The 17,596-nt window shown below is 44.9% G+C and overlaps 1 protein-coding gene across 1 annotated transcript in view; it reads right to left on the bottom strand.

The window, feature by feature from the left end:
* The window catches only part of LOC129335192 (putative DBH-like monooxygenase protein 2), a 59,061-nt gene extending 44,077 nt beyond the window's left edge, over positions 1–14,984 (bottom strand). The window contains exons 1-4 of the mRNA XM_054987630.1: positions 14,703–14,984; positions 7,240–7,386; positions 3,293–3,454; positions 441–524 (exon numbers count right to left, since the gene is read on the bottom strand). Of these exons, the coding sequence (XP_054843605.1) occupies positions 441–524; positions 3,293–3,454; positions 7,240–7,386; positions 14,703–14,984 (675 nt within the window). The remainder of the gene's footprint in view (positions 1–440; positions 525–3,292; positions 3,455–7,239; positions 7,387–14,702) is intronic.
* Between the last annotated feature and the right edge of the window lie 2,612 nt (positions 14,985–17,596).

The raw sequence follows: 17,596 nt of genomic DNA, 5'->3' as shown, positions 1-17,596 counted from the left end.
TAAGAGGGTGGCTTTCCTTCCCGCTACTTGGATTTGAATGCTGTTACCTGGACGGGTCCGTCCACTGCCTTAGTCTCCTTCTTCCAGTTCGGCAGCTTACCCTGCTATGGACTCTATTGGTGAGGCCCAGCAGTGGGATCATTAGTCAGCTAGTTCAAGTGTTTCAGTTGAGATAGCCCGACTCAGTCTTAGTTAGGATTTGCTATTTTATCTATATGCTTGCAAAGCTTGACTGGGTAACACCAGCTTTTGTGTGTGTTTGCGTGTTAACTCTCTTGAATTTCTTAAAATTAAAAAAAAAACCTTTTATTTTGCCTGTCTTGGTTCACTGTCTCTAACACCACAAACTGTGTCATACTGAGCGAACTCACACTTAGCGACAAAGGGGTAACTCCCTGACACAAGGCTCCCCATTTCCCTTTCACAATCAAGCAACTGACCTTGTAGATGTGATGTTTTGTCTTAACTCTGGGAAATGGGATGAAAGTACAGGCATACGTGGTATCATCCTCTGGAATGGGGAACTAGGAAACAAAGGCAAAGCACACACTAAACATTGAGAAACCCCAACATAAATGGGAAGAGCACGGGCTGGCACCGCCTTCATGGATCCATGGAACACGGCTAGGATCAAGGGCAGAGCACCTTTGCAAGGAGAGTTGGGAAATTCCCGGAGTTTGGGGGTGCAGCGTGGGGAAAGAGGTGTTTGGAGGGGGAGGAGTCTCAGCAAGGGATGATGCCATAGGCCCCGCCCTCCAAAACTGCCATTTCCTTCAGGGGCGTGATCTCTGCATTAATTGCAAGCCCTCACTGTGCTGAATAGCTATTAAATGAAGGCATAGTGTGATGGGGGAATACAGCTATTAGGTTGTTCTGGTGAAATCACGTTTCACCCTAGGCATCTGTGTACAAGTTTACAGCTTTGCAGGAGGAAGTTTGAATTTACACTCTAGCGATGTTCGAAGACTAAACTGAGGGCCAACCAATATGTGACACACACCCATGAGTTGGGTTCCTCAACCCTTATACCCTCACAGACAGGTGGTAGCTGCTGGGAACTGAACTCCTAAGCAGCGCAGGGCATTTTATTAGACCATTTATTATTTTTCCCCCATCTTTGCCTCCCCGAAGGCTCTGTCAATTTCATCTCTCTACGGGAAGGTAGTGTAGAGAGATGAAAGGGAAGATGAGATTAACAAACTGCCGGGTGTCTGGCATCACCTGTCATACCCAGCCACACCTTGCTATTATGCTGGTAGCCAAACGCTTATGTTATGATGGCTGTTGTGGGTTTTCCGGGCTGTATTGCCGTGGTCTTGGCATTGTAGTTCCTGACGTTTCGCCAGCAGCTGTGGCTGGCATCTTCAGAGGTGTAGCACCAAAAGACAGAGATCTCTCAGCTTATGTTATGGTTACCGCTGAGGCTACTCCTTGCTTGAGCTGTCACTGTTACCCACAGCAAGGGACAGTGTGGCAACTAGAAGCAAACTGAAGCAAGGGAATGGACCCCCCCCCCCCACACACATCTAACTAATGCAAGGGAAGCACTTCAAATAAATAACAGAAAATTAGAAGAGTAATTTTAAGGCTACTAAACAATAGTTCAGCTTATCTTTCTAGATCTATTTTGAAGTCAGCAAATGCTTATTTTTAAGAACTTCTTTTTCCCTTCCCAAGTCTAGCTATTGCTATTCTGTTTTGTAGCACATGGAATAGCATGTTTATTTTAAAAGCTCAAGGCTCTATCCAGCCAAGCTGAGTTCTTTTAGTCATTGGTTTCAGTGATAGATTTAAGCCTGTGTTGCATTTTTTCTGTTGAAGTAAATCGGACTGAAAATTGTTAAGTTGTAGGAAGCGGGGGTTGTTGAATACTTTGCCTAGACTTGCTTAACTGTATTTCTAGTTGCAAGACTGTCCCCCCTCCATCACTTCATTTTGGTTTGAGTGATTCTCTGGTGTGATGTTGGTCTTCATAGGGAGCAATGGTGAATGGCTGGTCAGTCTGCTCGGGGGTGGGTGGGGGGGTTGCTTGGAATTTTGGTGGGGCTTCTTTTTGGTTCTGTTGGGCTGTCCAGTGTGTGGATTGTAATTAGGAGTGTGCCTCTGGCCATGGCAGCCATGATTCATGTGTTTCTGCAGTGGGAGTCATTTACCTCCCACACAAAAGAAACCAATGGTGTGGCTGGGGTCACCGTCTTTGCAGGGCCATAAAACGCCCCTCCAGGGTCCAATCTCCCCAAAACATGGGGGTTATTCAGAGGACAGGTAGGAGTAGGTCCCCTGAAAATTTGGTGGATGTTGCTTGCAAAATGCCACCCCACCTCCCTAGAGAGCTCCTCTAGCTAGCTCCCCTAGTTTTCCCCATAGGGAATAATGGAGATTGGAGGTGGCTTGGGGGCACCTTCTTTGGGACCATATAATGCCCCGTGGTGTCCAATATCCATGGGACTTAGGGTCCTTAGAGGACAGTCAGGAGTATGTCCCCTGTACATTCTGTAGGTTTCTTTTGCAAAATGCCATCCCCACCTCCCTGGAGAGTCCGCATATTTTTGTCCATAGGGAATAAAGGAGATTGGAGGTGGCCGGGGGGCATAAAATGCCCCTTGAAGTCCGATCTTCATGAAACTTTGGCAGTAATTAGAGGACAGTTAGGAGTAGGTCCTCAGAAAATTTTGTAAAATTCAGTGCAAAAATGCCTCCCCAGGCCTCCAGAAAGCCCCCAATCACATTTCTCATTGGAAACAATGGCCATATTTTACTAAATTTCCTCTGTACTGCCAAGGAAGATTTGAGCATGTGCAAAGAGAAGGCGCATGCTGACCAAAATCGGCACTCTGCACTGACGACTCATTGATTATGATGACCAAAGACACGCGCACATGCATAGACTGAAGCTACAGGACGTGCTCAGCTTGGAGAAAAATTGACGTGGGCTTGTTGTAGAGCACATACTTCCAAACACTTTCACAAACTTGTGTAAGTTGTCTCATGTAGTTTAGCTCTGTGTCATGGCATTTTGCTGGGTGGCCTTGGGCCAGTCACATGCTCTTGGCCTAACCCACCTCACAGGGTTCTTGTGAGGATAAAATGGAGAAGGGGAGGCTGAGTCAAGCCACTTTGGGTCCCCGCTGGGGAGAGAAGTGGGGGTTAAATGAAGTGAAATAAAAAATGTGACAGAACAAAACCACAAATTGTAATGAATAAGCCAAACTCAAAGCTGAATAAAATTTCTCAGAGCATCTCCTATTGACGGGAATACCCTCAGTTACATTGTTAGCAGTTTGGTACTTACATCATCTAGTTTGAGATCATATACGTAATATTCTTTAGGTGTATTTAGTTGGTTTTCATTTAAATATAACATTAAGAACAGAGATTTGTGGATCAGCTTTCCTTTGAAGAAATCAATTGTGTCGTCTGGGCCAAACCCGGAAATCACTCGTAGTGTGTCACCCTGCACAGAGAGATGGTAAAAAGAAAATCTACCCAGAGCTAAAATATTGTCACATTTACTTGAATAGGCAGGCTGACTGGCAACTCAAAAGAAGGCCAAGTACAGATATCTTCCACATTTGGAACTCGCAACATCCAAATCATGTCATAGTCAAATACAGAGGAAGCACGTACATTAATTAGCCTGCATGCTTAAATGTAGTGGTACCTCTGGATCTCCAAGCAATGCCGTGTTTCTGTTGCACCCCAAGGTAGAGAACAAGACACCACTCTGGATTCAGACCATGACAATGTGCAAGCTACCAGTGACACTGAGACACTTATCTTCCCTGGAATCTCTTTACAAAGAGACTACAGCACTGAGCCAAGCACAAAGCCTTCCTCCAGCCCAAGGACCCTTCCTCTGAATGGAGAGAGTCTCTTCTATTGGAAAAAGTCTCCAAACGTGGCTGAGGAGAGTGGGAAGATACAAGCCAGAGGGGCTTTCTTGGGCTCTGTCAGGCTGTGGGGGACAGGATGCAGCAGACAGATCTCTGGCCCATTGGCAGTAAGACACCAGTACTTAGTCAAACGGATTTTATTCAGAAATCACATTTCTATATGCAAGTCCATAGGGCTGCATAGAAGCAAGGCAGGCATCTAAGCAGCATGAGTAGAAGTTGACAGGAATGGCATCACGGGAGAGATGCTTCTCTTTTACCCTTCTGGTTTGCTCCTTTCTCCCCCCCTCCCAACTGTAAACAATACTTTGGTGCTTTCATTGTGTGAGAACATTTCACATATTTGTGATATCACAATGAGTTACTAGGAGGCAAGACACAGCACCATCTGAGAAGGAGCACAAAGTCATAAACCCTGGAAGCTGTTCCAGCCTGACGGATAAACACCTGTGAAAGCCTGAGAAAGAATAGTTATGACACTCGCAAAGTGATATTGAGCTATAGCTAGATACACTATGTTCAGCAGAACAGAATCAAAATTGGCATGGATGGGGCTCAGACATGACAGGCTCTCCTTTCTTTGGGATAGAGGCTCCTGAGCTCTGACTGAAGCACCACTGGGCCCGGGGTTCAAACTACATAAAAACAGGCATACATGTAAGAAGTAAAGGGTCTGTAAGCTGCCCTTTGTTCCCGGTCTCAGGTAATGAGGGGGCTTTCTAGAGAGAGAGAGAAAGAGAGAGAGAGAGACAAAGGAAGACGCTGTGCTCTGTCTGAAACTATCCCTTTGATGTGTAGTTTGCTACACTGGGGCCAAAACAGACGAGACGCCTGATGCATGGAGGACACGCTTGGGTTTCCCATAAGGTTCCACAGGAAGTGTAATGAGAAAGAACCTCTGCCAGGGAGAAGAGGGAGAGATTCCCTCTTCTTCCTGGCAGAGGTTCTTTCTCTAGGCATCTCGTCTACTCGGCTTCCTCTCACCCCCACCAGCTCCCCTTGCTCCCCTAAATGCACTCAGCAGCCAGAGGGAGCCAAGCTCGCTGGCGCTGTTGAGAGGGATGAGGAGCCCATTGCCGCTGCCAGCTCCCTCTTGCCACCGCCTGCACAACCAATTCCCCGGGAGGCAACAAACCGAACCTTCTAGACACAGTTTGGGTATCTGTAGTACAAATAAGGGGTGTGGGGGGGGGGGAGGTGACCATTGACCACCCCAGCAAAATCCAAAGCATTAAACCTTCCTCCAGCAACTGATCGGGAGGGATCAGAGACGACTCGATCTTTTTTCATCTGCCCTGGACAAATGTTGTGGAGAGGAATCTGCAGCCACTTATCTTGCTTGGAGAAAGTCACCTGTGAGATTTTTCTATAGCCAAGAGAATTACCCTCCCCATCAAACCACTCAGGGCCGGGGGCCCCGCCTTGCCCGCCACTGCCAAGTTATTGCCTCAGTATTAACCCTTACATATTAAACCTTACTGAGTGGGAGATTTTGGCAAGTTTTTCCAATCCAATGAAATTTTTCGGTGAGAACAGGGTCCCTCTCACCATGCCATTGCCCCCAACCTCCCCAGTTTGGGCTTCCAGCATCTTCACAGGCCAGGAGCCCACTCGTATCAATGGTGCCCGGCAAGGCCCTTGCACGCTCAAGCGGACAGCATGCCCCTCCAAGCACGTCCGCCCTCCTCTTCCCTGCATCGTGTCCCTTCTTGGCTGCTGCTGGGAGCAAGGCTGGAAATACCTAAATCAGGCACAGATCGAGGGATTTCTCCAGGGGTCGTTGCGTAGAAAAAGAGCTGCAGGAACTCATTGGCATAACTCATTAGCATACGCCACACCCCATGACTGTGCAGAAATGGCCGGGATTTGGCTGCTGCTGGACAGGGGAGTGTTCCCCCACCTGGCAGTGGCCTGATCAGGCCCCCAATCCAGGCTGAAACAGGCCCATTGCCTAGATCGGGCCCAAAACAGCCCAGACTGGGTCAGTGCTGGGAAGGGGCAGGAACCCCCGCCGGGCACCAACCCAATCCTGGCAGTTTTGGTCCTGATCTCGGCCGAAATGGGCCCCAAATGGCCCCAAATGGCCATTTGGGCCCCGTTTGGGCCCGGATCAGGGCTGAAACAACCAGGACCAGGTCAGTGCCAGGCAAGGGAGGGTTCCCCCACCCGACACTGACCCAATCCCAGCCATTCTGGCCCTGATCCCAGCAGGAATGAAGCCAAAATGGCCAAAAATGGCCAGTTTGGGCCCATTTTGGCCTGGATCGGGGCTGAAATGGCCAGGACTGGGTTGGTGCCAGGAGGGGGAGGCTTCTCCCACGTGGCACCAACCCAAACTTGGCTGTTTCTGCCCCAGTCCCACAGAAAATGTCCCGAAATGGCCAAAAGTGGCCATTTTGGGCCTTTTGGGCCCAGATCCGGGCCGAAATGGCCTGGATCGGTTTGGAGCCAGGCGGGGGAAACAGTAATGCTCCCACTGGAGCCCAATCCAGTCAAAAGCTTATGGCAATGATATTTATGGTTGGCCCCTTTCCTTTTGTATATATCCTTTTGCATATATTTTTCTATATCTTCTATTGTATTTTTATTTTCATTGTTTTTTATGAATGAGCCACTTTGGGTAGCCCTTTGGTTGAAGATCAGGATGAAAATGTACCCAAGCAATAAATATTGAGCCCTTTTCAGCACTTCAGTCTCATTGGTTCTGGTGGGAGGAGCTAAGCACATGCTTCAATTTTGACCTTTGTGGCCAATTTTTTTAAAAAAAATAAAAATTTGTCTACAGTCCAACAGAGGAGCAAAGCACACTGAAGACGCTTATTTGGGCTGTGCTCCAACTCAACTGTGATGCTTCAATTTAGTTGGAGGTGCCCCCTTGTTTGTGCCCTGAGCAGGGGTCTTTTCGTAGAAAAAGAGCTGGAGGAACGCATTAACAGAGCTCATTAGCATAACTCATTAGCATATGACACACCCCTCGACATCACAGGAATTGTGTCATTAGCATAACTGATTTGCATATGCCACACCCCCTGACATCTGTTTTGGACCTAATCCTGACCATTCAGAGCTGAAATTGGGCCCAAAATGGCAAAAAGGGGCTGGAAATGGCTGAAAAGGGGCCTAAAATGGTCAGGATCGGGCCGCTGATGAGCGGGAGAGTGATGCACCATCGGTCAGAGGCCTGATATGGGCTGTTTCGGTCTGAATCCAGGCCGAAACAGTCACAAAATGACCGAGAGTCAGGTGGGCGGGTCCACCTGACGTGACCTCTCTGGGGGGAACTGCTGGAACTGCGTTCCTGCACATTCCCCCTCGAAATGAGCCCTGGCCCTGAGCATGATCTTACCGTGATGGGCTGGTCATGAGCATCACAGGTTTGAAAATAGCGCTGGAATGTGATGGTGGTGGAAGTCTCATCTTGGTTCATTGACAGCAACTTGTAGTCCTGGCTTTCGTCCTCCACAATGGTGTGCTCGTCCACAATGTGCCAGTCCTAAGGGAAATAGCAAGAAGCTCCTCAGAAAAGCCAGAAGATAAAAATTGCCAGTGTGGATAAAATGAGGCATTTAGATAAGGGAAGATCTGAGTTCAGATCTCTGCTCAGCAATGAAGCTCACTGCATGGTTTTGGCTCAGTCCTTCTCTCTTGATCTCACCTTCTTTGCAGAATAAAATGGAACCACTCTAGATCTGGCAGCTCTTGGAAGGGGTGGGGCCTGCCCAAAGCCCACCCACCCACCCAGAGTTGGGGTCCATGTGCTGCAAGGCTGAGGGGGGAGGGAGGGGAAGGGGAGGGGCACCTGAGCCAGTAGCAGAGGTGAAGGCTTTGCAGAAATCCCCCTCTCATGTCCCTTGTGATCAGAACAAACTGGACGACTTTGGGTGATGGAAGGGGATTCTCTGATCTTGACCGAAACAAGCCAAGTGTATTTACAACATTTATATCCCACTTTTTGCCCCATCAGAGCCACAAAGTGGCTAACAATGAAAACAGCATCATAAAAACACATTAAACCCCATTAAAAATAGAGTGAAAATGCATCCATAAAACATAAGACAACAAATGAAAAAGTAAGGCGGAAAGAAGGATAACAGAGGGAACCCCAAACCAAACAAAGAAGTCTTCACCCACTGGTAGATGACAGTGATAGAAGGGGACAGATAAATATCCCTGGGAAGGGCAGTCCATAATTGGCACCAGAACCCAGAAGGCTTTTTCTTGAGTTGCCGCCTGTCTTAGCCTCAGAAAGCCGAGGCGCCCACAGCAGGGCTTCAGAGAAGGAACAGAGGAGTTCTTCCAGTTTTCAGGACAACAAAGAATTAGTTAAAATGGTTGTTGTGGGTTTTCTGGGCTGTATTGCTGTGGTCTTGGCATTGTAGTTCCTACAACCATTGTTCTCCGGCCGTGAAAGCCGTCGACAATACAATTAATTAAAAGCTGGCTTCTCCCATCATAAGAAAAAAGCCTTGTCTGGCCACCAGCTAGAAGGGGACAAAGCTGGTCATACTAGTGGGAAATTGGCCAGTTGGACACCCTCACGGACTCCCTCCTATGGCGCTCCAAAGCTTGGGCTGCAGCCCTATGGATATGTACTTGACAGCATATTTGGAACTCAGTGTGATTTAGAATAAACATGCACAAAACAGGCTGCAAGGCTGCAAACAAAATGCTTACTTTCATGGAAGGAAGTGGCATTAACTTCATTGTCGAGGAAATGTGGCTAGGGTTCTGTGTAAAGCTAAGTTTGTGATTTGTGTAGGTGCAGCTGTGCTGAAAATTTAATGAAAAACCTTCCAGCTCCATACAGGAGGATCTGCCACAAAGATTTTGGATTATATTTGTGGCCTCAAGCTTTCACTTGGATGATCCTAGATGGCCCAGCTAGCCTGATTCTGTCAGATCTCAGAAGCTAATCAGGGTCAGTCCCGGTTAGTACTTGGATGGGAGACCACCCAGGAAGTCCAGGGTCATTATGCAGAGGCAGGCGATGGCAAACCATCGCTGTCCATCTCTTGCCTTGAAAGCCCCATGAGGGGTCGCCATAAGTCAGCTGCAACTTAATGGCACTTCACACACAAAGCGTTCCCTCTTCACCAGGCCCTGTGGAAGTGGAAGCAAGTTTCTGTAACACTGAACCGTAATACTTGAAATCTATGAGGCCTGGGCAGGAGCCTAGAGCAACTCCAGAGCTAGAGGCAGGGTGGGGGAAGAGAGCCCGTGGACTTTGGCAGGCCTGGGAGGGGTGAGCTCTGTTGCCAAACTCTGTCGTCTTCACCCAAAGTGCGCTGCTATTTTAAAAAAATAATTCTAGTTCTCAGAAAGAAAGAAAGAAAAACTATAGAAAACCTGGTGACCAAAATTGGTAAAGTGGAGATATTGCCAAAGTCTTTTCCTGACCATAATCCTGTAAGTGTAAGTTATAGAACCAAATTTAATACATTTAGGTGGCAATTAAGTGACTCTTTAATACAGAAAGAAGCAACTGTAGAGGATTGTTTTAAAAGGCTGAAATTTTTTGAATTAAATTTGAATAAGGGTATAGATTTAAGAATGGTTTGAGGTGCAAGTAAAGCATTTGTAAGAGACCATTTCAGACATCATAATTCAGAACTGAAGGGGGAAAAGCAGGGCCAGCTGAATCAACCCTGGCGATCAACGGGGTGACAGATGTCGCAGCCAGGTCACCCTCACCCCCCCCCCCCAAAAGCAGGAAAAAATGCAAGATATTCTGCAAGAAATTTTTTTTAAAGGAAGGAGAATTTTAAAAGGTGCCTGGGAATGTCAAGGTGCAACAAGAGATAAAATGCTAACAGCAACAGCTCTCAATATTAACAATAAGGGACTTTGAGAAAAAATTGAACATTGCTAAGCAGAGAAACTTTGAATTTGCTAATAAACTGGGAAGGTGGTTGACATATAAACTGAGAAAGGAGAGAGAGAGAGAGAGAATGATTTTAAAATTGCAAGATGCGAATAGTATGTTAACAGAAAACGGGGCCTTTCAAAAGACTTTTTAAATGTATTATTCAAATTTATATAGAAGGCAGGCTATTTCTTCAAAGAAACTGAATGATTATTTAACAAAACAGAAGCCACTTAAAATTACAGAAAAACAACGATGAACAGCCCAATAACAATTCAAGAAGTGGCGGAAGCAATTAAAAAGATGAAAACTGGGAAGTCACCAGGTCCTCCTGATGGACTATTAGGCCGGTATTAGAAATGCTTTGAAGATGAGATTTTAGTACCTTTGCAAAATACAATGAATTTGATTTTGTTGGGAGGAAAGATGCCGGAGACTTGGAAAGTTGCTAACATTACACTGATATGCAAAGAAGAGCAAGATTTGACACATTATAGACTTATATCATTGTTGAATAATGACTGCAAATTCATGAAGATCAAAGTGGTTTTTTGCCCCAAAGACAGTTGAAAGACAATGTCAGAACTGTACTGGATATAGTGGAATACTTGGATAAACATAACGAAAAACAAACAGCTCTAATTTTCTTGGATGCGGAGAAGGCCTTTGACAATCTGAACTGGATTTTTCTGTTCCAAGTGTTGGAAAAGATGAATTTTTGGGGAGAATTTTATAAAATGGGTGAAATCAGTTTACACTTCACAGACCGCTAAAATTATTGTTAATGGAGAATTAACAAAACCATGTGAGATATAAAAAAGGAACACATCAAGGATGTCCATTACCACTCACCACTTCTTTTTATTTTGGTGTTGGAGGTTTTGAATAGAGACATTAGACAGGAGGAAAGAATAAGAGGCATAAACAATTAAAAAGAGTCGTATAAATTAAGAGCATTTGCAGATGATTTAGTTTTAATCTTTGAAGATCCACTAGAGGGAATTGAAACTTTGATGGAGAAGTTGACAGAATTTGGTACTCTGGCAGATTTCAAAATAAATGAACAGAAAAAAAAGTTAATGAAAAATATGGATACTAAAAGCCAGGAAGAACTCATGAGAATAACAAGTCACAAGGTTGAAAAAAAGGTAAAATATTTAGGTATCACGTTGACGGGGATGAATTGTATGTTATTTCAAAATAACTGTTAAGACATGGAAAGAAATTAAAAAGGATATGTTAAGATGGGATAAAGTACAGTTGTCCTTGTTGGGGATAATATCAGTTATTAAGATGAAGGTTTTACCTAGGATACTGTTTTTGTTCTACACAATACCTGTTTTAATTTCAGAAGTACCATTTAAACAGTGGCAAAAGGATATATCAACATTTATATGGCAAGGGGGAAAAAGAAGTTAAATACAAAATTTTACAAGATGCAAAGGAAAAAAGTGGTTTAGGTCTACCGGACTTGAAGTTGTATTTTGCTGCCTCGTCGTGACTAATGTGAATGAAGGAATGGATGCTTCTGAGAAACGATAGGCTCTTGACTTTGGAAGGTCATGACCTGAGATTTGGATGGCATGCTTATTTGTGGTATGATAAAGTAAAGGTCAATGTAGACTTCAAAAAACATTATATTAGGAGAGCCATCTTGAGAATTTGGAACAAATATAAACTATCACAGAAGACACCGCTTGGGATCTCAACACAGGAAGCTTTCTATAGAAGTGAAAATGATAACCAAACAGAGATGGTTGACGTATGGAGAATTGAGTTCTCACAAGGAGACTATAAATTGAAGACAAGGGAAGATCTCATAGCTAAAGGCTATAAATGTCAATGGTTCTTCTATGCACAATTGCTAGAAAGGTTTAAATCAGATAAAAAATTATAGGGCTTTGATTACGATAAAACAGAGTTTGAAAAAGAGATTTGTACAAATGATGAACACATTATTGCCAAAATGTACAAACTTTTGTTGAAATTTGAAATGGAAGAAGAATGTGTGAAATACTGTATGGTGAAATGGGCCAAAATTTTGGGTATAATATACACATGGGCCAGTAGGAAAACATGTGAGCAAAGGGGCTTAAATTCACTTTGAGCTCCACACTAAAAGAATTTTTTTTACAAAATGATGTATTGGTGGTATATGTCTCCTGATAAACTAGCAAAAATGAGTAAAGGTATGTTGGAAATGTGAGCAACATGAAGGAACATTTTATCATCTTTGGTAGACTTGTCTTAAAGCAAAAAAAATTTGGTCACAAATTCATATGATAATACAGAAAATTTTGAAGATCAATATACAATTTAAATCAGAAGCCTTTTTGTTGGGCCTAATAGACAAACAGTTGCGAAATACAAATGACATAAATAAATGACAAAAATAAATAAATAAAACAAAATGGTATTCTATTTCTATATATGACAAGGGCGGCTAGGCTTTTATATGCGCAAAAATGGGAAAGTACAGTATTGCCTTCAATGGATGACTGGATTGTGAAAATGATGGAGTTATGGCTAAACTTACAGCTGATGGCTGTAAGTTTGGCTAAACTGTAATGTAATGATGGCTAAACTTACAGCTGATTTAGAGATAAAACACTGTCTACTTGCATGGTTAATTGGAAACCCCTTATTGACTTTCTGCATGAGACGAGAAAAAAAATGAATTGATGGTTTGTGGATTTGATTTCTAAGAAGATAAACCTGGGAAAAATAAATAGAAAGGGGGCAGTATTGAGAAGATCAATTTTAGAGGTATTAAAACTACAAGTAAAGATATAATAGGTGTTGTAGAGGAAAACGAAAAATGAAATATGTATCATTTTCTTTGTTTTTTTCTTTAATTTTCATTTCTTTCTTTTTCTCCTTTTTTGCTCTTTCTGTTCCTCTTTCTTAAATGTTTCCTTTCTCTGCCCCTTTACTGGGCTTTTAATCTTATTAATAAAATAAAAATTATTATCAATAAAAAAGAAAGAAAAACGCCTGACTTTGCTTTACTGACAACAGTTCCTTTCTCTCCAGGCTTTGCCTACCTCCAAGTGGGGCCTGGAGATCTCCCTTGATAATTATCGCAGGAATTAATAGCATTGGCTTTCCTCCCTCAGGTTTCTCAGAGAAGCGTGAAGCAAAATTTGGCATATATATATATGTGAAAGCAGATGATCTGAAGCAAGGAAAATGCTCACCAAATCTATACAGAAACATTATAAACTCCTTCCTTTCCCAAGCAGTAACTTGTATTGTTACTTAAAGGTAAAAGTAAAGGTAGTCCCCTGTGCAAGCACCGAGTCATTACTGACCCATGGCGGAGACGGCGCATCACAATGTTTTCTTGGCAGACTTTTTACGGGGTGGTTTGCCATTGCCTTCGCCAGCCATCTACACTTTTATTGTTACTTATAAAATGAGAATTTTGCTTGGCTAGCCCAATGAAGGCATTCTCCCATTCAGAGCTGTGCAGATGTGCCTCCACAGGCTGGTTTGTGCACGCACACCACTTGGCTGCAATATCACTGAGCCGTCACAGAGGCAGTCTGCCCATCGCTGCCAGCACAATGGGTTGGATCCATACACTCTGTTTGCAAGGGGAAGGGCCCTTCAGTTAGTGCTCGAGTGCAAATGGTTCTCATGATTTCCTCTCCCAGTGCAGCCCCACCCCCACCCCCTTACACACCTCAGGAGCAGCATTGCAGAGCTGCCGTGGGAAGCATCATGTGGGAAAGAGCCATATCCTGTGTGTGGAACTTGGCTCACAGTCTTTTCAATCCCACCTCCTGCTTTTTAATTAGGTCAGCAGTTTGCTAATTCACACTGGCACCAAACGACCGAGCAAGGGAAGAAACCAAGTGAGAAATGTGCACCTCAGGTGCCATGCAACATGAGGAAAGGCATCCCTGAAACATTTTGCAAACCTGCATTGCAATAGTCACCACAGCCTCTTAAATTTTTCCACAAGCTGACAAGGTATATTAAAAAGGTATATTAAAAAGTTATGCAGAACAAGGAGGGGTGTTTGGGAGACTACAACAGAGGGGGAGACCGGGCAATAGCCCCTTCCGCCCCCCACGCACTCCTCACTAATGGAGGAACCAAGAGCCGGCTGAAGAGAAAGGGGGAGGCGTTTATGTGGTCCTTCTCACCAGCTGCACCAGTTCCTGACCATCCCAGGGTGAAGCCAGGCGCTGCCATGCCCCTTCTCTACCTTGTGGCTCAGGCATGTTTGATCCAGCAGAACAAAACTGGGCCCTACCATGCTCCTTCTGGCCAGACACCCCACTCCTAGCTTGGCAAGGTGAAGGAAGGGCCTGCCTTGCTGGCAGTTCCAGGCCATTAGGGCAGAGGCAGGTGCTACTGTACTACCCCTCTGTGGCTGTCTTACCGAAGGTGGGGGTCTTACGGAAGTGGCCCACCAGGATTCTCCCTGGTGGTGTAAACGGCGCATCCACCCCTGGGCAGACACCTTTGTTTTCACTTCCCCCTCTAACAGGGCTTCTTCTCTTCCCATGTTGAGGTAGCACAGCAAGGGCCACAGCCCCCACAGGCTGTCACTGAGCACACACAGGTGATCTGAGCATGCTTAGAAAGGGAGCATTGCCAAATCCATAAGGGATTTTCACCGTCACAGGACAAAGTTAGGTTAAAAAATGTCTTAAATGATGAATAAATATATTGACTGGAGCAACTTCAACAACATGTAACATTTAATGTAGTGAATATGTGAGCATGGCCCCAGATATTAAATCATTGGATGCACAATGTCACATGTGGTAGGAGTTGTACACAACTGAGAAGGGACTAACAGTGGAAGATCCAATCCTGTTATAAGTGGGCTGGGGAAACAATTGCTCCTAAGGTCATTTGTAACTTCACTTGAAATTACAAGAGTCCTTCTTCCTGCCCCAGCATGTGAAAAGCTAAGTGTGTTTGCAACTCACTGAGAAATACATGTTGCCATCGGGAAGGACTCCACCAATCACGACGTCTCCCCCGGGCAGCTGTCCATGAGTGGTGAAGCCAAACGCCACCCATCCTGTGGACTGGACTTCAAGCTCAAAGGTCATCAGTTCCTTTGAATCATGGTCCCATCGCAGGTGGATCTGCTGTGTGGGGTCCAGAAAGGCGGAGAAACGAAGCGGACGAGGTGAGGAATGGCTCGAACAAAGGCCCCAGGTGGACATGAGGAAGAGAAGGCTTTTCAGACACGAGTGGCTCAGCATCCTAACTGCAGGGGGGACTCCCTTTCCTCCTTACTCTGCCCTCGGAAGGGTTCCCCTGTCAAGCAGGTTTCCTCTCGAAGAGAAGATTCAGCTTATATGAAAGACCGGCAAGGCTGGGAGGGGTGCCAGGAAGGAGGGCCTGGATGTTGGCTGCTTCTACATATCAGATTAGAAGACTGGGATAAGCGCACTCTTTTACATAATGAACTGGCGTCCTTCCCAAACAGGGGGAGCACTTCCTCCTTGTTCCTGCGCCATGGAGGATAGATCCAGAGGAGTTAGTCTGTAGTAGCAAAATCAAAATCGTGATTCTCGAAAGCTTATGCTACAATAAAATTGGTTAGTCTTAAAGGTGCTACTGGACTCTTTTTGATGGAGGATAGAGCGGCTCATTCTGACATTATTGAGCGAAATGCCCCATTAAAGCCCAGGTCTCAGGTGAGGCAGCAGTTGCACATGCTACAAAGCCCTCATGTTTGTTGCAAGGCACTCCATGGGAGTTTTGCACACCCCAGACTCATTTGTACCCTTTTCTTCTCATGAGCGCAACATGTGGCCTGGTAGAAGGGGCTTCAGCTTCCACTCCCACGCTGGTTTTGTCTCCTCAAACCGCCCCATGGTGATACTGCTGGCTCAGTTGGGAAATCACATTCCATCCGTGGCTGGCAGCATGTAATTTTTGCAATGGAGCCAATGGTCGCTCTACTGGGGGTGGGGGAGTGGGGTTGAGGAAACGGGAAATGGCGCTGCATCTGCTGGTGGTTGTGAGGGGAGAAGGGAAAGTGGGGAAGGAACAAACTCCCATTCAATGGCTGATGTAAAATCATAGTGTTGACACTCAACTAACACAAGGACTTTGTAACGCATCAAGTGTCCCTAGACTCTCAAACATTTGAAGCATACTTGTGGAAATGATGTCAACAGCCAGGCTTCCCTGGGACTGACGCCAGGGGTGCTGGGGGTGCCACACCCACTCCCTGTATCCCTGGCCCCAGCCCTCCCATTGGGTGCCTGGCTCAGTCTGGCAATACGACTGGCACTGGGGGTTGGTGTGAGGCTGGGGCCCATGGAACTGGCTTATGTCTTGGCTGGCTTTGTCACCTGCCTTCATCTCACCCCCCCTCCCATTACAGAACACATCCTAAGCACCACACTATGTGTGCTGCTCTGTTGTGTGGAATGGATCCCTGGATCCCACCCCCCAATGCGGCTGCACAAATGCAACTGCCAAACAAGAGAAAACTGATGTGTGTGTGTGTGTGTGTGTGTGTGTGTGTGTGTGTGTGTGTGTGAGTGAGAGAGAGAGAGAGAGAGAGAGAGAGAGAGAGAGAGAGAGAGAGAGAGAGAGAGACCCGGGCATGTGCCAGGTGACCCCCACTAGGTTCCCTGAGGAATGTACAAAGAACAGCCACTCGATGTGATTCTGTTGGGGAATTTCCCTTTCTTGCAAAAAGCCTCTTGTTACACCAACTATTCGACGTGAAAAAGCCTCTTGTTACACCAACTATTCGACGTGAATTTAAAAGTAAAACATTATCAGCAATAGAGTTTGGTCTTTCCTTTGGATTATTCCAAAATATTACATGCAAGTTTTTGGATAAACAAAACTCTGCTCTATGTGTATCCAATCTAAAGTTGGAATTGGATTTAGGGTTTTTAATAAACTTGCTATATATACTTTATACTTTTTACAGTATACTTTAATATTTAGCATCTTGCAATGTTTTGATTTCTAACTTCTGATGCATGCTGCTTTTAAGCTGTTATTGTACAAATTTGGCTCTTATCTTTTTCATGTATTGGAACTCCAAATTCCAAGATGGAATCCACCTGTATGTATTCTTTGCTATGCTATACCTGATTATTCGTTTTAAAAAAAACACCCTGTAATTTGTAAATAAATTGTAAAATAGATTTGGTTATGAGCTTGTGATTAGCTATTTAATACATATTGTATACAAAAAAGATCTAGATCCTAACTGGATACTCTCCCGCACCATATTGGTTCCCACTGGAATGAGCTAAGAACTTTCTTCTCCCTGTTGCTGTCCTTGTGGGAGTTTGATACACATACAGCAAAAGCACTCAAGGACAATTGCCCAGTACAGTTTCCCATCACAAATCTGTATGATGAGTTCAAGTGCATATTGAAATAAATGTTTTTTTCTAGTGACAGCCAATGGAGTGTGGTGGTTAGAGGGTCGATCAGGAGGACGCAGGTTGGAATCCCCGCCCTGCCCTGGGAACTTGCTGGGTGGCCTCAGGCGAGTCACTTTCTCCTCGCTTAACCTACCTTGAGGGACACCAAGACAAACTTTTGACCTCCCTCTCTGTTGTCCTCCAGCCTGCTGAGGACTGGCGGGAGGAAAAAGGTTTTAAAAACGCCACTGAGCTTACAAAACTGGAAGAGTCCAACACTGCCTACAATAGAGGAATAGTTGATAAAAGTGTTGGAATTTGCAAAGATGGCAAAACTTGCTATGTTGATTAGAAAAAAGACAATAAGGTTGTTCATTGTTGAATCAAAACCCCTTATAGACTTTTTGTATTGATTAGATAATAGTGATTTGATGATTTGTGGGGGGAAAGAGCCTTTTTTGTAACATAAGAGT

The sequence above is a fragment of the Eublepharis macularius genome, chromosome 8 (assembly GCF_028583425.1).
Source record: "Eublepharis macularius isolate TG4126 chromosome 8, MPM_Emac_v1.0, whole genome shotgun sequence".
In the NCBI taxonomy this organism is placed as follows: Eukaryota; Metazoa; Chordata; class Lepidosauria; order Squamata; family Eublepharidae; genus Eublepharis; species Eublepharis macularius.
The sequence above is the reverse complement of the archived record's forward strand: the minus strand, read 5'-3'. Positions and strand labels throughout refer to the sequence as shown.